General features: G+C 38.4%; 1 protein-coding gene across 3 annotated transcripts in view; it reads right to left on the reverse strand.

The window, feature by feature from the left end:
* The window catches only part of PCDH15 (protocadherin related 15), a 387,556-nt gene that overhangs the window by 187,260 nt on the left and 179,189 nt on the right, over window positions 1-21,107 (reverse strand). For all 3 annotated transcript variants that reach the window (XM_009275078.2, XM_009275076.2, XM_009275077.1), the window contains exons 10-12: window positions 14,946-15,152; window positions 3,595-3,729; window positions 2,236-2,385 (exon numbers count right to left, since the gene is read on the reverse strand). In XM_009275078.2, the coding sequence (XP_009273353.1) occupies window positions 2,236-2,385; window positions 3,595-3,729; window positions 14,946-15,152 (492 nt within the window). The remainder of the gene's footprint in view (window positions 1-2,235; window positions 2,386-3,594; window positions 3,730-14,945; window positions 15,153-21,107) is intronic.

Consider the following 21,107-nt stretch of genomic DNA (forward strand, 5'->3'; position numbering starts at 1 on the left):
CTCCCAAAACAGCCAGAATTTCCTACCCTCCATCTCTGACCACATTAAAAACTCACATAGTCTGAAAGTAACCACATGTTGACCTTACAGACAGAAGTGTAGAGGAGGGAAAAAACTCACTCTCAGAACTCTTAGTTTTCCAAAATAATTTTAATTTTTAGCAAAGGCACGTTTAAGGCCTGACTTCCCCACTACTCATTTTCAGCTTCACAATGTCATTCTAGAAGGGACCTGTTCCAGATCTACTTCAGCCATTAGCTAAGTTCAAATGCTCTGCACAATATTTACATCTAAACTTTTCTTCTCACCATTTCCACCCTCATGCTTTTTCTTCCTTGCAATGTTTCTAAACAGCATAATTTCATTGATCTGATCGATGCTCTTTATACAAGCAGTTACACAACGTCAGTGTGGGAAGGCAAAAGGTAACTGCTGCAATGGGCAGTGGAGCAGGAACGTAACAGCCTCTCAGACCAAACCTGCTCGCAAAGAAGTAATTTGTGTCTCTGCTAAGCTAATTCTGGTGGCACAGGCTAATGCAGATAGCCTTGCAGAGCCGCCCTCTTGCTTTTTCCCAGAAGGAACAATTTACTAAGGAATTTGTACTCCTGCTCTTCGCACACCTCCAGGGCCTGAAAATATTTGCAGTTGAAACACTAGAAGGTATAAACCCTCAGAACAGCACATTCCCTTTGAACACAGAAGTACTTTAGCATTGCAGCTGTTTTAGAAAAGCACAGCAGCTGCTCTACTTCACCCCAAGTATCATAAACACAACCCAGAGAGCTCAGAGCATCCTTAAGGCCAACTTTGGGTACTGACACCATTCTTTCACACACCCTGCAATCTCATTTAGCAACATTTTCTGCCTCATGTTTCCTGGCATGTGCACCTTTAAGAGGAAAAACCATTTAGATACTCAGATACTTTAAATCCACAGCATACTACTTTGTCTGATGCCCTGCACAACAAAGGCCATGTAATAACCCTAATGATTTATTTTTGGACTAGAGTGCTTATGCTTTAGGAAAAAAAAATTATTTAAATCTTTTCAGCACTGTATGTATCTCTGTACCTTAAATATCAAGTGAATGTATTGCACTCACAAAATGTTTATACAGGGAGTTAGGAGCTTATGAGATACTGCAAATACAGCTCCTGATGTCAAACCCTGCAAATACAGCTCCTGAGCTTCACCTGCCTCATTCAGGACAACAGTATTTGGTCTCTTTTTTTTCCCCACACAGCCTTGTGCATAGCTTGAAGGAACTTAATTTTGTGTATAACTTTTATCTTTCCCTCAAATCTTGCTGAAAATGTCCCCATGGCTCTCATTGATGTTTTTTAAGCACTTGTAGCCCAGACTGATGAAAAGACAAGAATAACATTAACGAAGACAGCAATGCAGCAAGTCAATACAGCTCAAGCAGGGTATATGCCAGAACAGACACTGAACTCTCCCCTAATACTGTTAAATCACTGCTACCTTCAAATGCTTAATTCCTGATTATATTTCAGAAAGTGGTACTTTATTACTTAAGTCAGTTGATGAATTTGTTTTTTCCCCAATACTCCCACTGCCTTCTACCATCCTTGAATGCCAACCTCCACTAACAGCATCTTGTCTTCTCATCTATCCAGACTGGAAGCACTCAGGAGCATGGCTGAGATCTTAAAAGAATTACCACCCAAAAAAGCTTTTTTCCATTAACTTCAGTGCAATCAGAATTCACCTCCAGTCTGCACTGAAACGTAAATCAGTGCTTGCAAACTTTAATTAAAACTGCTTCTCTCTCTGGGCCTGTGTTCAACACATTTTTCACTGCTCATTTGCTCTACAGGCAAACGACTCTTGGCTTCTGTAAAAACCAAGAGGTTTTATGACATGGCAAAACATTTCTGGTTATGTTTTACTGAACTGTTTACCTGTTCTCCCAAAATGTTTTATTTCAATATCCCGCTAATACAGGAGATTATTTTTTTTCTTTTGAGATTTTGCAGATGAAAAGGTTTTGTAAAACTTCAGATGAAACAGCTGAACTGCAGCTATACATCTAAGACAGGCTTATCATTTAGTATTAGCAACTTTTTAATAGCTATGTAACTAATGAAGTGGATGGAGACACACAAACTTCATTTCTAGCTGTTTTCAATGCATTTCCAATTTGTATTAACAAGACCATCTACTGCTAACAAAAAGTGAGTTAACAAAGTTATAAAAAGACCTGAAATTACCTTTATAACGCCTTCCCCAGGCCTCATATCTGTATAAATCTTGACATTGTATGATATGTTGGAGAAGGTTGGGGAATTATCATTTGCATCAATCACCAGGATACTGACTGTCACTGGGACACTCTCCTGTACACCATCAGAAGCTGTCATCTTCAGGGTAAAAAAAAAAAGCATAACAGGAACATATTTTAAAGGTGTGTTCTTAATACAATTCTGTTGTAGTTTAACTATACCAGCTACTAGGAAGAAAATTAACTCCATCACAGCTGAAACCAGGACAAATTCCAACTGTGAGAAAATACAGTATGACAACTAAAATTCAGCATTTCATTTTTCATTTTTGTCTGCACTTACAATTACAGGAGGCTTCAGCTGAGCTTGAACCTGCACTGTGCAAGACTCAGGGCAAAAGCAAAATGAAACAATGCCTTTAAAACATACTGTGTCAGATTAGCAGGAGAAATGAGGGGGAATAACTGTTTCCCAGGGTTGGGGCCGGGATCTGAGCTGCAGTCCATGACTGGAAGGGCAGAGCCCGTCCCCAGCTGCACTGAACACCCTCAAGGAGCAGGGCCTGGCCACAGCAGCTCACAAACCTGTCTATCTAGCAGGGCAAGTCTCGCCTGGACAGGGCCACACACAGGAGTTGCTGTACATATGTCAAAACTCAAAGACAGCATTTTAAGGTGGGACATAAAGAGCTAGAGGCTTTCTTACTCCATAGAGGAAATCTGAGCTCTCCTTTCAAATGCTAAACGGACAGAGGCATTGATTTGGAACCCCTGCAGAGGAACAGGGCTTCCCTACAGCACATTTGCAAATTGCTTTAGGGCTGTTAAGATGTTTACTCACAAACTGGGAAATGCCTGAGGGAGTATTAAGTCCATTTAAGCTTTTTTTTTCTTTTTTTTAAATACTGCTGGCTGTGGTTTATGTTAGCCTACTTTTTTATTTTGTACTAAAATAAAGTGGAAAGGCCATTACAGGTGTCATGTTCCTAGCCCAAAGGCTGAGAAAAGAAAAGGCAAAGGTGGCCTCAAAGGCCATGCCAGGTACAAAAAAGAAGAGTCAGACTGTGTCATGGGAGGGTGGTGAGCAACAGGATACAAGCCTGGGACCATGGAGATGATGCTGGTAGGGGGATCTAAAATGTTGCTATCAAATCAAACACATATATTTTGGAAGAGCATACTACCCCAATTATCAACTCCCCACCCTCCCCACTATTGCTGCTGCTCATCCTTCACTGTTTTTCTTCTTCTGTGCCATTTTAATGATCTACAATGATGTTATAACTAATTATTTTTCAACACTTGCTCTGAACAATGCCTGATGTGCCTTCAAGTGCATTTAGCTTACCGAGAAGGTGTAAAGCTGCTGGACTTCTCTGTCAACAGGCTGCAGCAGGGTGAGGTAGCGGGTGATGCCACTCTGAGTCACGGTGAAAAACATACTGTAGTCGTTCAGAAAGAGATGGAGCTGGGGATCCCTGGTCTTTAAACAACATTAAAAAAAGAGCATTTTATTATAAATTCATATATACCATAAAGTTTCCCATTACTCAATGCAAGTGCTTGTTTTAGTTGAAACCTAAAGAAGCAGAAAGTACAAATACTGTGACTAACTGAATCCACAAAACTGTAAAAAAAAAAGGGTAAAAAATAACACTGCTGATCTAAAAATCTAATCTTCTTGATGAAAAACATATTGAAAATACACTTTAACCTATAGAGTAAGTAAACCCAATGGTAAACAAATGCCTGTATCCGCTAGTTTTAAATGATGTTTTTCATTAAAACAATAATTTTTAAGCCAAATATAACTTACCAATATAAGAAACCAGATTCAAGCATTTGTCTTCAAACATATTAAAAACAAAACAAAACTTATCTTGATTAATGGAGCAATAAAACAGTTGGGTTGATGCAATGAAAAAAGATAGTATGTGTTGAAGCATATTGATAAATAGATGTTGTTCAGAGATTCTCTTTGTCGCGAAAAGAATCAAAATATATTGATGCAGAATTACAAATCTCTCAGTTGATCAGGTGAAAACCACAGTAAAGCAACCGTGGTATATTTTTCAATAGGAAGTAACACTTTAAGGTAAAGAGAAGAAGAAAAAAAAAAAAGCAAGTCAAGGCATTGTAAATTTGTTACTCATGACTTCCCTAGGTAGCCTGCTGGGAACACAGATTTCAGGTCTGGATGACTCCATGTGCAACTGGGCAAGCACCGAGAGTGGTGCTGCAGTTCTAATGCTGCATGCAAAACCATGCGACAACATAAAGATAAGACAATGCCTCATGAGATATCCTGAGCAACCACTCAGGAACTCATCCTTCCATTTCGATCCTCTCTCCTAGCATGGTTGGCAGATTATAAGAGTATGGGGAAGAAGAATGAAATGTTACCTGGGGAAGACCACCGAAATTAATTTTGGGGCAAACGGAATCTCAGCTAACGGAAAGGGGGAGGAATGTTTCTGCCATGGACAGAATCAGAAGTTATTACTGTATTCACAGGGAATAGAGCAGATTAACTGAAGTCCAGAACGTCAAGCCAGTTCCTTCCAGTGTGAACTTAACAGATGGATACAAAGCTGCAAAATGGACTTCCTACCCTTAGTCCCTAACCTGCAGTCTGGTGGATGCCAGCACAGAGCAGGCAAAAAGGGTGTTTAAGCTCTGTATGCCCTGGTGGTTCTGAAAAGCCCCACAAATTAAGGCACTTTTCTGGGATGTCTGTGTTATTGAAATGACAGAAACGTGAATCGTAACCAGAATGAAATATCTCAGTATCTTCCCCCGTCTCTTTAAAGATGCCATTGAGTTATTAAACTGATTAGACTACAAGGGTCACTCTATATTACAGTTAAATTTTAAAATAAACTACATTACCTTTTATTGCCTACAGTATTCCAACAAACATTTCTGTGTCCTTGTATGTCTGGTTAATTTAACCTGACTTAATGTGCTACTCTTAGTCCTTAGTTATTTAGTTTATTTCTGTAACATATGAGGTGAGGTTACAGAAGAGGAATGCAAATGCGATCGGGCAAAACACAAAAGGCTGGGAAACGGTTTTGAACTGCCCCAAATAATGTGGAGATGAGGAATCAGAGGACTAGTACCATGAATAAAAAGTAACAGAAAATCCAGTGGCTGCACAAAGCATAACTTGAAAAGTATTTTTACCAGATACTTTCCAACGTAATTCTACAGAACCCGCCCCACACACAGTAGGACACACAACACAGTCAGAAATAGCTGAATTCAACAAATTATCCAAAAAGTAGCATTACATTCTTCTTCTCCGAAGATTTTCTTAACCTGAATCTAAAACACCTCTAGAAGGTTAAAATCCTACCCTATCATTATTGTCATTCCTACATAATTAAAAAAAAGAAAACAGACCACTGAAAAGTTCACCAATCCCTACAGTACAGCAGGCGTAAACACTTGAGCTAACTCTCACATGCACTAAGTCTCATAATGAACAACTACGAGGACAGATTAGTACAACAGAAGAAGAGAGAGAAACTTATTTTAGCAATCCAAAATACTCTAAAGCACACTTTTTGGAAGGCTAAGATTATGCTATCTAAATGAGAAATCATTTCAGTTGCTGAAAGGTACGTGAAAGAAATATCAAAGTGTTCCAAATGAGTGGTATCCTATTGCCTAAAGCTTTGCTGTAACTATGACAGCTTTCACTAAAATTAAAATTCATTTTACAGCTAGCAATGCAAATGGCAATCTCTTTTTTCCATGAAAAATTACAGAAGGTAATTGTCAATAATTGTTCACTTTGTAGACACTACAAAGTCAGTCAAAAATTTAATTTACAAAAACCCTGGTTAGTTGTTACAGTTCTTGCTTGTTATGCATTTTGAACACTAATAAACAGTATTTTTTTTCCTAATTTGTTCTTGAGAAAAACCAACGATGGAGATCCCATATGCTCCCGAAGTAATCTATCCTATTCCTTAGCTATTCTTGTAGAAATTTTATCCTAATGTGCAAGTTAAATTGCCTTTACTGCAATCAATGCCTATTTCTACTACCTTCCATGCATGTCGGACCTACAAAGCAATTTACTTCCTTAAACTTGGCATTGTTAATGCTTTTACATTTTTATCACATTTTATGCTGAAAGAAAGTCTGCTCAATTTAACTGTGAACATTTTATGTGGCAGATACTGTGACAGTATACAATTGTGGGAAACAATCCATCTATGTTGCCAACGCTATTTCCAATACTTTAGTTTTTTAAACTATTATTTTATTTTGAGGCCTGGACTTAAGCATTGTGATTTCTGACTACATTACTGGGTCATGTAGACTAGCGTGTCTCTGATAAATTGTTTAGTATATAATTTTAAGTAGAAAACTATCAGAATCCACACAAAAGAGTATACATGCAACCTGCAAGGACCACTTCAAGCACACAGTTCAAACCTGATATGGTTTATATACTTCAAACCGACTAGTAGGTACTTTTTAAATTAAAAAAATACTTTCTGTAATACTTAAGATTTCTGTAAAGACATATAATTATTTAATGAACATAAAGCAATCACAACGTAACCACGGTACAACTTTATGCGCTAAATGAATTTGGTCCAGTGTGTTTAAAGGGCTTTTTGCAGGCTTCACAAAACAAGTGACAGTCCCAGTCTCAAACACCAACAGGGCAGAGAAAAATGAAGGAGGACAGGTGGAAATAAATAAATAAATCACACAATTAAAACAAAAAGTAATTTTGCAAACATAATACCCAATACCTACAGGAATGGCACCTGGTGCAAGCTACAAAGAAAAACACATGATACAAAATGAAATCATAAAAGCAGTACATTGGGGAAAAAATGGTTACAGACAAAAATACAATAAAATGAGACGCAGAAAGTGCTCCAATGCACTCTTAATAAACAAAGCCTGGGTTTGAATTTATTCTGCTTGAAAATCTCTGGAGAAGTTCCTGGAAGTTTGAAAGCTTGCGCGGATGTTAATGTTACACTGCTGCTGCTCCCTTCCTCCCACAAGGGCTTACAAGCTCTTCCTAAAGCAAACAGTTTTCCAAAATTTACTAAGATTAAACCAAAATAACATGATATTGTCAAGAATGAGCAGACAATGACACATATTCTGTATGTGTTTCAACATCCCCACGGCCTTTTTAGAGGGAATATGTTTGACTGTTGAATTCTCCAGGGTAGCCAGAACAAGCTCCAAGAGTATCACAACCACTTAGGCTTCCTGATTGCTAGTACAGGCTTGTCTCCAAAAAGCTGTAGCGATAACAAAGATAATTTAATGACACATCTTGTTTTTCCAACATTCTTCATGTGGAGGATGATCAGCACTGAAACACCCATGGAAGAGAGTTGTTCTGTTAAAGAGATGTTTCCAGCATTTGCCCTCATTTCTGGGTGAAAGTAGAAAAATCTTTTCCACTCGTGTCTTTCACTGGAAAAAAATCTGAGATTCACAATCTTGCAGAGGCGAAGCAAGTGAGATTCTCAGTCCCACTGTCAAGAGGTTTGCAATCAGACTGTGTTGGCACTGACCTCATTGCATTTCTCTAACTTGTGTGAGATGAGTTCTGCAGGGCCTGATGAGATGGTCCTCCAGGTTCCCAATAGCTTGGATGGAATAGACAAGGAAGACACAGCATCTGGAGTGAACTTCCTGCATCTTTAACATTACCATTAGGTATCAGAAAAATAACCTGAAGCACAGCCTCCTGAGAAGCCTTCGTGATGGCTTTAGTCGTAAAACCACTTAGATCAAAAGAACCCAAGGAGAAGAACAAATCAAGCCTAAATTCTGAGCAACTGAAAAACTGAGGGAGGTAAACCAGTCTGAGAAGACTTTGCCCAGGACACCCTATGAATAATTTTTTCTCCTTAAACATTTTTTTCTTTAAAGTGAGTTCATTTAAATAATATTTATTTGTACAATTTAAAATAATAATTAAAAAACTCTTCACCATTTATGTAATCTCCACTTTGGAGGAAAAGATGTCAAAAGGCTAACAACAGAACCAGGATGGATGCTGAGCAGTGCTTTAATTCTGAGTTCTTTCAATCACTACCAAAACCTCTCCAGTCCATGCACAAAGCAAGGGCTGAGGCACAAGCATGACTATAAAGTCAGGCACTAAAAAGTGCTGCAACACTTTTTAGACTTTTTCAAGTTGAGGTGCAAAGGGTCATGCTCCCTGAATGACAAGCCAACAGAAAAGTTTTGAAAAAAAACATCTTCTGTTCCTCATACAAATAAGCCATGCCTGGGAGAGGGCAAGAAACAAATGTCACCATCTTCAGCGCTTCCACTAATTAGCAATAGCATTTGTTTAAAACAGGGCAGATATACAAAAAAGAAATTCCTTGAGGACTCCAAGGAACTCAAAGAGAGAAAGAATAGCTTCAGAAGGCTGAAAACATTAGATATGCATCCTACACAAATAAAAGAAATACAATGCGACAGTAGTGATTCAATGTTAAAGATTCAATGTTTAAGGTTTAGGACGAGAGGAAATGGCCTCAAGTTGCGCCAGGGGAGGTTTAGATTGGACACGAGGAAAAATTTCTTTACTGAAAGAGTGGTTAAACATTGGAACAGGCTGCCCAGGGAAGTGGTTGAGTCACCATCCCTGGAGGTATTTAAAAGACGTGTAGATGAGGTGCTTTGGGACATGGTTTAGTGGGCATGGTGGTGTTGGGTTGACGGTTGGACTCGATGATCTTGGAGGTCTTTTCCAACCTTAATGATTCTATGATTTTTATTTTTCCTTCTTAAGCGGAAAGATTCAGAAAAGAAAAAAAAAAACCTATCTTTATAAATCCTGAAGAAAGAGAAGCAGCCTTTTTGCTTTGCCTTTCCCTTTCGTTTGTTTTAACAGTATTAATGGACTGTTACATTTGGGAAGAATATTTCTTGAATTATTATTTCGTAATGTGACTGTTAGAGTGTCACAGAAGTGTAATACAGGGATAGCAGTATTATGAGAACTCTCCTCTCGAGGGAATACCAGCTGCAAAACAAGTTCAAACAATAACAGTGAAAGATATAAGCAATCAGACAAATATTAGAGAAAAACGCTTCAGTATTTAAAATGCTTCAGTACTCCTGGATAAAAAAAAAATCCATTATTTTTCCTTATCTGGATATATCATTGAAAATCCATAAGCAGCATTTGTAGTTACATTTAAAAGTTATTTTATCCATTATTTGCTCTGTCCTCTCGGGTTGCTACTGAGACGTCTTTATGTAAAATAATCATTCTTTAAAATTTCCCACAAGTTCTCTGGAAACACAGATGTTGAGCAACCATCTACTTAGTCTGACTTCAACTTCATAGACAATGGAAACATAAAACAAGAAACTGGTCTGGCAGAAAAGGATCTGGAGAGGAACCTATGGTAATAACTGACCTGCATCATATTCCACTGCCCAAAGATGCTGCACTGGGCTGTAGGCGTCCGCAGAAGCATCAGGGTTACTGCACAGGTTCTTTTCTGAATGTGTGCTGGGACATGTTAAATGCTTTTGAACACATGCTGGCACACCTTATAAACATGACATCAATTTTGTGTTCTAATGAGCAATGCACAAATTACCTTACATCCCAAGTTTATTCATCAAGACACTGCATGTGGTATCAGTAAACACCTTGGCAGTTGAGTAGTATTTAATGGATATGAATGCTGATTAGCTTCTTTCAACTTGGAATTTAAATCCTGGGGTGGTTTTTTTGGTTGTGGGGTTTTTTGGGGTTTGTTTTGTTTTGTTTTTTTTTTTTTTTTTTTTGGGGGGGGGGTGGTGGTGTTTGTTTGATTGTGGTTTTTTTAAGAGAGATTCAGCAAGATTGGGCATACACGGCAGTAAGGCAGTTACTGTAGTTTTTTCACCAACCCTAACCACCAGAGTAGAAGAAATTAGTACTCTCCCATGGAAGCAAAGGAGTAAGGAAGCAAGTGGCTCGGGAAGCCTTATGTAAACAGCAATCAGATCATACTGTTTAAACGCCTCATCTCAGCTTTGGTTTACTCAGGTCTTAAGGTACTTGTGTGGCTTAATTTAATTTATGCCATTTAAACAGACCACTTAATTATATCCGCACTTGGCAGTGCTGCTCTAGTTAAAGGTCTGTTTGCAGTGTCACATCTATAAATTAATTTTTGGAAGATTTATAGCAGGACCCTATTATAATTCCCACAACGTTTAAATTTAGAGTGTGGTTGGTTTCTTTTTTTCTTAAGATACACAGTTAAGATGACCACTCACTTTCTTCATACATTTATCTGAGGACAGGGAGTTATTTTAATATGAAATATAATCTCACCTGATTTATCAATTAGAAGACTGAATACATTATGTTTAGCCAGTGTCAGTATTGGAAACTAACATGCACAAGCATGTACAGGATCTATCTCAACTTCTCATCAGCAATCCCTCCTTACTAAATACATCAATTTACTAAGATACAATGAAGCCATAAGAACAATAAGACCTGCAGAAGTTAATAAGCATTACCTGTGCTTACTAACCCAACCCTGAGCTACCATCTAGTCCCAGCAAGAAGGTACCTGTCATTTTAGTTTGTTTGGCCATTTTATGTAGGAGTTACACGCAATTGCTGCACTCCCAGGCTTACTCGCCATTTTATGTAGGAGTTAAACGCAATTGCTGCACTCCCAGGCTTACTCTGCTGGAAGTCTCATGCCCACAACAGGTTATAAGCAGTACATGAATCACTGACACACGTATTAACAGGCACACACACAGGCAGTTAAATCTGATTCTCTCCTCCCTCACATCCATGTTACACCTGTATCATTTCATAGAATTGGAAAGAGCTGTGCTGGCATGAGTCAGGTGATGCCAAAGGAATAGGAAATTCCACAGAGCACTTCCACCCGAGGACGAGCCTGATCATCTCTCTGCGGCTGCAGGCAGGTTTCTCTATGTCCTGAGATAAGTCTACAGCATTCTGGAAAGAGAGAGGACCCATCGCCTCTGGCAGATCTGATGGATCAGATCTGGTTGGCCTTAAGCATCAACAAAACATGCAAGAGAGAAGACTGATACAGTCACAGAATCTGGCACCAGGTTCCTTGAGCAGTTCAGGTTGCTGAGACAGAGCACCCCTTCCCTCCCCCTGCATCTCCCAGGCTTGGTAATGAGCACTTATGGCTGTGCTGCTGGCCCTTATCCCCCCATCCCTAAGGGAAGTGGCCTTGCAGGTACAGAGCCATCCTAGCAGCAAGGAGAAGGACAGAACGTGAGGGCCACTGGCCAGGTTCCACCACAGCCCATCTCCCCCGGCACACAGCATTACATCCCAGCAGGACCAGAGATCTTCATTATTTTGTCCTAACTTCGGGGGGATGGGGTGGGGTGTCAAAGTTAAGTCTTTATGCCACATCATTTCCCCGTCTAGAAATCCTTGGCAGTTATTCATCATGCAACACTGAAATACTACACTTTTTCAATAATAAAAAAAAAATTTCACTGGAAAACTTTTGGCTCTGTCTCATTTTGTGTCATGTGACTGAACTCGATTGTCACTAACTTAACCAAACTGTTATTCATTATCAAATGAAAATATGAATATTGTTGGATATGAAATTTCAGGTCTATTTGTACTGAGACACAGAAATATTTAACAACTTCTAATCAGCTGCCTAAAGCAGCTTGTGTTCAAGAATGATAAACTTATTTTTCATCATCTTTGGATGCACGTTATTTAAATTATGTTAGTGCTCCCAATTGAAATATGTGCTGCTGATTGGACAGATTTTTTTTTATTATTAATGATGCAATTAAAACTACACATATTTGGGCCACACCTATGTTGAAATTTCTATTGCAGGCAAACACAAGTATTTTAAGGAACCACCCTATTCAACATCCAAACATTGAGATAACTTCATGGGAAGTGATATAGATGATATACTACAGAGAAGGCACAACAATAAAGTGTGGAGCCCTCTGGTCAAACTGCTTGTGATGAATTTCAGAGCACCCCTCAAAACTTGAGGTATTGAACTTCTACTGACAAAATCGGTAACAGAAAGCACTTTCAGTGGGGAACGTTAATACCAGGATTACATTACAAACCTCATGAAGTAGTTTATATTAAAGGAAGAAATTACTCTTCCATGCAGAAGTTTTTGAAATTAAATATTTGCAGTTTGAGAGTATACAAATATCATGGGCTATACTAACTACCTGGTTAGTAGTTACATGATTCATTCAAAAAGTCACCCCAAATTCAGGATTTAACACTTCAAAGTAATCTTAATTTTCAGTCTCGTATATGATCTAATACGCAGTTACATCAAAGAACCTTGTATTATCAAATCTGCCTTTGACATCTTGTGGGGAGAGTTGTGCAACTGCCAGGGAAAGGTTAATCAGAGCACTATGAACTACAACCTGAAAAACCTCTGGAGGTTAATGAAGTCCAAAGTCTTTCTGTCATTCCTTTTGTGTAACAATATCCTCTACTAGGAAATAGGAGAGTGCCCCAAAATTCTCTTTAATTAGAACAGTTGTTTTGAATTATTTCAAGCACAACGGATTCAGCCCCTCCCTCACCAGCCATGCTGCACGACTTCTTTTACCACCGTGGACTTTGTATGCACAGTAGGATTTTCCTAGGTCATTGCAGCTACAAAGCATTGAGGGCAAATATCTCAGTCCCTGCAACATTGGTGGACTTGCAGATAGAAAAACACCAGCAGCACATTGTGGATTAACAGTGAGATTTTTGTACTATTTTCGGCTGTCTGTCACCCAAACTGGCAGTGTAGCAATCCAGGCAGAAACGGTTCACAACAAGCTCTCCAGCTTACCAGAAACCCTTATTCTGAGTTTCAGACCTATCTAACATGCAAGTCTATCAGTCTCACAGACAGACTTGCTCGGTTTCAGTCTTCCACTCTTCAGGTGATTAATAGCCTCTCTTCCCATTTTTGTAAAGTTAATATGCAGTCATGCGTGTTATAAGGTGGGCATAAATAATGCCCTAAAATTCCAGATTTCTGTAACAAACAGATATGCACCAACACGTATTTGAATCAAAGGGTTTTACTAGTACTTTCATGAAGGTGTGGATAAAACAAAGTAAGAAACCAATTTGCTTGTGCTAAAACATCTAAAATTACCCCCATATTTTTTTGTTTAATACACATAAGGATCACAGACCTAAAAGCAGCCTTCCGAGAAAATCTCTCAATTTAGTAGCTTAAAAAGGACTTAGAACTGTGGACACTAACTCATACGATTTGATTGCTGTTGTGTTTGGGCACACATTACATGAACAGATTTTATACAACACAATCAGACAGCATATACATATATAAACACATACCTGATGCCTGCACACCTTTCTTATTCCTATATTAAGCAACCTACAAGATCCCATTAATTTGATCAAACAAGAAAACTGCTTTGCTTTTAACAAAAGCAATGCTGAGCAAGTAATTGTTTTTGAAATTTTAAAACGAGTATTTCACAAGTAATACAAATCATCAGCAATGGCTGCTGATGACTGCCACATGCACGTATTCCATACCTTTTATCCAGCCCCTAAGAAAGCCAGATCCAACAGCCATTTCCACTTGCCTTCAAACCGATTTTTATGAATGCCCATAAATTGACTGAGATATTTTAATGGATAGTAAGGAGATATTCAGCATGAGTTTGGGCTTTAAAATAGAGTGATTTATTGTCCTATCAAGCTAATGCAGACAGTTGATGTAGAAAGGATCTTTCATTGACAACGGCCTCTGGTGTCCTAAGAAGCTAATGCAGACAGTGATGTAGAAAGGATCTTTCATTGACAACGGCCTCTGGTGTTTCTCAAAAATAATGAATTTGCCTATGTCAAAAGTGAAACTTTCAAAAACAGAAGATTGTTTTCAGACTATCAGGTTAAAAACTTTATTAAAGAGTATCGGCATATACTATAAATATTACTACAAAACCTAATGCCTACAACTTAGCTTTCCTTACATATCTGAAGATAACAAGAGAACAGAAGAACAGAAACAAAAAAGAGCAAAGGGGACACAACAGTAATTAGAGGTAAAAGAAACGGTATGAAAAAAACACCTAACAGCAACAGCCTTGGTGAGAACAGAAGAAACGTTAGCCCTAGAGGTGTGGTATTGTTACTACTTGGTTACTATTCTTCTGAAGATGCCCAATTTTTACTATGAGTAATGTTAGTATCAAAATCCGGGCAGAGCAAAGAATGGAAGAATGCACTGAACTTCTAGCCTCCTGCCCTCCTATTCCTCTTCTTCCTGGTTTGTAAAAACTACTAATTCCTTCCACTTTGAGCTTCTCTCTCCCATTTCCCCACACTGTGTGGCAGATTCATCCTTCTCATCCTTCTCAAAAAAAATGCATTTTTTTTCCCTCTTCACACTAAGCATTCACCATCTCTAACAGAACACAATCTTAAGGAGAGCTGAGTAAAATACAGATTAGTTTTTCAGTTCAGACGCACTTTCAAATCTATTTGAACTCAGAAGGAAAACAAAAAAGAAACCATAACAATTATAGTAAGATTTTTTTATTTATTGATCAAACCAGTTTTGTCTCAATAAAAAAATATGAAAAAAGAAAGAACTCTGAAAATCATAAAAATGTAAACACCAGTATGACACTATAAAAGAACAAGAAACATACCTCCTCCACATCGTTGTCCAACACGACGATTTGTAGTGGAGAAGTCAGATTCTGGTTATCAGAGATGGTCGTTCCCACTGGGGAGGATTCGAGGATGAAGCCCTCATACGTAGATCTTGTGAAATAAGGCTTCTGATTGTTCTCATCAAGGACTTCAATATGCAGATTGGCAAAGGCAGGAAGAGGATGGCCATTGTCTTGTTCAGCCTAAAAAAATACCTCATTTGTCAAAGGCTCTCAGCCATGTAAAACTACAAACAGTTACTAACTGGTGTTGGCTTACGTTTCAGAATTGCAATCCAGTTACAAAAACAAATAACAATGCATAGATCACCCTATTATGAAACTTAGCATCAGGAAAAAAAGAAATACCAAACAAAAATTAGCTAGGATATAAGAGCAAAAAGAGTTTCAGTCACAATAACCTTTTAAGTAGCCACAATGAAACTCAAAGCTATATAGAGCATACATACAAACATAGTTCCTTAAACTATCAGTATTGAGAGTTTTGGAAAATCTTAGGAAGGATGAAACAAAACTGGAAACTGCTGATTGTACAACAGAACCTACACCCACACCACCAGCAAGAGAGTTAAAACCAAAAGATGACGACAGTACACGTGGACATATGGTACTTGCTACAAATTACTGGAAGGGCATATTGCCCTGGATATGACTCTTTCTCTCTCCCCCCCAAAATCCATCTTTCTAGTGTTAAATGAGTGAGATTTTAATTTTGGTTTTGCCTGTTTTTGAATGTCAATAAAAATTCTTTACTTCAATTAATAACCCCCACTTTTCAATGGCAATGCCTCACCTACCAGGATTTACTCACTGATACAAGTTTCACCTCATTTATTCTTATTTTCAAACTTCCTAAATGTAAAAGTACTAGTTGCCCATTCCAGTGTGCTAATCCAATATAAATGTATGATGTTGTTTTCTTTTTAATTTACTACCTATGACTAATTAAAGTAAATAAACAAGGGAAGTAGAAGACAACAAGTAATTTGTTCTTTAATTTATAAAGAGCAAACCAGTTCTAATTATAGTCCTGCACATGTCTCTGTAGCAAGGCAATAGTAGGTACTGTAAGACAGTCTCCTACTCCTATAGCTTCACTGCAAAAATCTGTAAGCACATAGACCCTGGGACTGCAACAGTAGCGCACTATTACCTTTCTGCAGACACGGGAAGTGTATTGTGTAATAAACTTCTCAGGTGTAAAAATATTTCAGAAGAGAGAGAACAGTACCTAAATTATTGTTAACAGTACTTTTTGTTTGCAGAGATTTTATTTTCATTCTGGTATTTCTCCCATTTCAAAACAGATAATTCCTCATTTTTCAAATCCAACATCCGAGCAGCCTTGTTCCGGAAACATGCCATTTTGATTTCATCAACTAGTTATTTTTAATTTCTTCTTTAGACACTCTTTCTTTTGTCTGCAAAATGTTAATTCTGTATAAAGCTTTGCTTTATTTACCAAGCAACAATAGTATGCTGTTGATGATAAAAACTTCCATTTCAAGTAAAAAGAAGTATAAACATAAAAATTGTTATTTTGTTCAAAGTAGGTGATGACACCTTTAGTAACTCATAAGAAACTCATTCGAAACACTCAGTTCTTAGGAAAAGTTTCTTTTCCTCTTTAAAATATATCAGGATTACTCCTGACCAAGAGATGGGCAACAGTGATACTGGCACAGATTTAAAAGCAACCACCAACGTATCTGCTTGTACGCGGCTATTTTCTGACTCACGAGGATAAGGTCAGATCTCTCAAGTGGATTTACATAAGCAGGCGCTAGTATCTGAAATTAATAAGGCTTTTCCTAGGAGATTAATTTTTGTTAATGAGACAAAACTCTCTTGAAGAAATTTGGAGTTCTGCTAGTTAATTCACTGGCACATTAAGATTTCAGTAACTAGGGTGCAGGAGGCAACATATTTATCTATTGCTGTTCTTACATGCTTCTAGGGATAAAGGATACTACCAGTGATCAAACCCGTAATTGCCTCAAATAATTACTACCATATTAAGTATTAATATCTTTTTTCAGCCAGCTTCAATTATTCATATTCAAATAAAACACGTGACAGGAAAATAGTATACCAGGCTCCAGTCCACCCAACGAGACTGATGCTTCTGGGTGATCCCAGCCAATTTTAAAGAGATTTGCATTAGCTGAGAAAGTCTGCCTTCACACCGGTCATTGTAAAAGAATCACATATATCGGTTTTATTAGCATTTAATTAGAAACCTTCCAATTGCACTGAATTTCATTCAACAGAGCAGCACTCAAACATTCCTGGGGAAATCCTGGTCCTGCAGAAGTTAACGGCAACATATTTCAAATCCGATATAGTAGTAGCTGGCAATAGCATTGGAGACTGGATAAGTGACTCCCAAATGCTGAACATAATTTACAGAAGTGAGATTTATTCTGAAGTTGATGCTCCACTGAATGAAAATAAACTTCATGTCTAAAAACTAACATCACCAAAATTACTTGGAAGTACTCTGGCTACTGACCCAGCAGGATGAAACTTCAAAAATGTCCCGATATAGAGAGTTTTTGCCTAAGTTGATATACTAAAAACATGAAAAAAAAAACCCTCAGTAAAAAAGTCCACTCTATGAGCAACAAATACATACTGATCCAATTCTATTTTACAAGCAGATCTATGGCTGAGCATCATTAAATACTGTCTCATTTCATAAAAAAATAGGCCTCTTCACAGTAAAAAGTTTACACACAACTGCTGCAAGTTTCTTTATAAAAACCTTGATGTTCCTTGCAACTGCAACAAAGAGAGTCTAAAAAAAGGAAAATGCAAAGAACAGAGGGTCCCAATCTTCTTAATAGCTTGAACTGCCGCAATAATGGCCTTGCTTTAAAGCATAAGAGAGCACAGACCCCATCCCGGGTTAAAAGAGGAAATACTCATCTATGCAGGGCGTTTACCACATCATCACCACAGTACTGCAGCGTCTTTCTGAAGGAAAGGGCAGTGCTCTAAATTACATATGGTCAAATACAAAGAAGGTTGTGTGCTCCTAAGATTGGACTTAAAATTTTAGGCCCTGGAGACCAAAATTACAATGAAAAGGATTCACTCCTCAGTGGGCACTTCAACTCAAAAGCACTTCAACTTTGCAGGTGCTTTCCTTTTTGTTCACCAGGTTGGGTACACTGGTCAAAATAATTAACTTTGGCCTCCCCATTTGAGAACTGGGCAGTATTAGGCAGCTAATCCTTCAGAAAGTCACAGTCGCTTCTCAACTGCTTGTTGCCAGCAACAAGCGTTTCTTGCAGCACCAGGACACAGCACCAGCGCTGCACCAGGACACAACGCAACTTTACTCTTTCACTTCCTTAGCAAGTGCTCAACTGCAAGGCTACCATGTGAAAACCACCACATCCAGCTCGCCTCTTGCCATTTAATTAAGTTTTGTTTCCAAAGACACCTATACTTAGGAAAAAAAAAAAAAGCAAGCTTTGGAAACCACCAATCAAAGTGCCTCCTTTCCAAAACTAATCCAGAAATCGATGTATCAGGGTAGGACTGGAAATCCCCAAAGCATCAGAGCTCAGTTCTCGGGGTTTGGTGCTCAGGCACAGGAAGTGAGACAGGTACGAATGCACTTGCTCTGCTGCCCTACCCACCTGGCTCTTCACCAGCACCAAATAGCAAACCCCAGTGCCAACGTCGGGACCTGAAATTCCTCTTCAAGGGCCAGGCAGAATTAGCTACAGCAGTGTCTGAGCCCTTTGTATCTGATCTTATTTCTACTCAAAAAGAATCTTCTTTTACAACAGCAGAAGAATGTAAAGCAAAACACTTCTGGTAAGAGGAAGTACTTTAAAAAAAAAAAAAGTGCTGAAATAGTAACCAACTCTTAGTATACCTTCCTTTAATGCTTTTTTAGTAGATTTGTAAAATTTCTGCTTTTCTAATCCAACATACCCACTTGTGGGACTGTCATTAAAACTGACTTTTAATCAGTTTTACAGACTAGTGCTATCACTTTACATTGAAACTGCTCTGACCAATATGAAGGATAAAACACAACCTCCATGGAGAAAAGTATCTATTTTCTGATCCTTATAGTACACAGTTACATCTTAAAAAACCAGCCATAATATTCGTAAGAGCAGAAAGATATAAGCTCTTCCTCTCTTTGAAAAGATTTAGCTGAAAGCTGGAAGGGAGAACAAATTGTTCATTTCCTTACAAGGCCTCTTCCACAGTTGTTCTGTTTTAACCCACCGGAAAATACAAATAACTGTTCTTTTTCCTTTTGGCCTTTACACATAATGATGGGTCCAACAAAGCAAATAAAGAACTAAAGAAGAAATTAGTAAGATGCTAGTTACAAATATTCACTTTCAAAGAATTTTTTTTAAGAAATAATTTTCTTTAACAGCCACTTCTTTTTTCTTTTGTTTGATACAAAGAGTTTCATATAAAATATGAGAAATTGGTTTGTTTTCATATGTTACATAAACATATTCCCAGAAGCAATGCTTGGCTAGGAGCAGTTCTTGTACCTTTGATGCATACCCTTAATAATTCTCAAAAAATGTAAAATACCTGCAATATTGTCAATTTTTGCTGCATTCCCCTATTCCTTAACTTTTTCTTGGGGTTTTTTTGGGTGGTTTTTTTCGGTTTTTTTTTAAAGAGATGAATTTATATGTACGTTCTTCCAAACATTCAGTGCTGTTAGCGAAAACAGTTTTTCCTCATAGTGGCCTGTTAAACGCTAGCTTGGGCTTGCTGGCCACAGGTTGAGCATCTCTGCTTCCTAACACATATTTTGGAGCACAAAGAATAGACAATTTACATTTCTTTCAGAAAGAAAGCCACTGATACTTAAGACACAAAGCATCCCGGTTCTAGTCCCCAAAAGAATGTGCTTTGCTGTCAAAACAATGAGTGATCTTTCAAATAAACCCAAGGATATTATATGAACTTAAATGGACCCCACAGTTTTTCGGTGAAAAGAGCAGTCTGCAGTGAAGCTGGCTAGATGGTTCAGGTTGAAGATACACAATCATAAGGAGGCACTAACAGAGCAAAAAAGAACAAGCGTGCAATGAAGCCTTCACCACAGTGATGAAGACTTTAGACTTTCACATTGTTATGAATATTACTGATGGGAGAACAGCAGGTACGTTCACACTACCCCCGAGATACACAGAGAAAGAAGCACAGGATTATACTCTGGCAACTACTGCTTTAGTTAAGTAGTTGAGTGCACCTAAGGAAAAAAAAGGACAAAATAATGTGAAATGTGTTAATTCTCAAATCAAAGATGTTCAGCTAAATTTATTATGTAATCTGCTGCTAGAGCAGTTTAAGTGCAGTGTCGAACATTTACATGCAGTTTGCAGAATGCTTATATTTGTAGTGGCCAACACATAGTTTTATCCTTACAGAAGATGACTAGAGATGACATGAAACCAGTCTCACCAAAGATATCGTGGAAGGAGTGAAGAGCAACTGACCGGGTTACGAACTTGAAGAAATGTTTTCTATACAGAAACAACATGAAGTTCACTTATTCAAAGCATTAGACAAAACAGTTCCCCAAAAGAAAGGAGAAATGAAAGCAATGCGATAAACTCCCTGAATCTTCAGGAAAATAAACAAAAATATGGAATTTTCTTTCCTGTCGAGCTAGCAGGAATCTGGTGAGATAAACTAACCTTTGACAACAGAACAACCTCCAGATGGACACTGATGCATGGGCAAGACTGGTGCTCCTGTTGCACCATCTCTGCTCCCTGTGCTCATTGCCACTGGAGGAGGGCAAAGCACAGGAGAGCTGGAAAGACCCATGGTGGGGATACCTGGACAGTCAGGGGGGTACAGCTGCCGAGGAATGCTGTGGGCGAAGACGACTTAGCAGGCTATCAGCATTATTCAGAGCTGGAAGCACCCGTCTTCTCCATTCCACACGCCCCAGGTTCACAATGTCATCTCCCACCGTGCAAAGCAGTTTAGTCTTAGAATCATAGAATCATTGAGGTTGGAAAAGACCTCTAAGATCATCGAGTCCAACCGTCGACCCAACACCACCACCCACTAAGCCATGTCCCTAAGTGCCTCATCTACTCGTCTTTTAAATACCCCCAGGGATGGGGACTCCAC

Source organism: Aptenodytes forsteri, unplaced genomic scaffold (assembly GCF_000699145.1).
Source record: "Aptenodytes forsteri isolate BGI_AS27 unplaced genomic scaffold, ASM69914v1 Scaffold320, whole genome shotgun sequence".
Classification (NCBI taxonomy): domain Eukaryota; kingdom Metazoa; phylum Chordata; class Aves; order Sphenisciformes; family Spheniscidae; genus Aptenodytes; species Aptenodytes forsteri.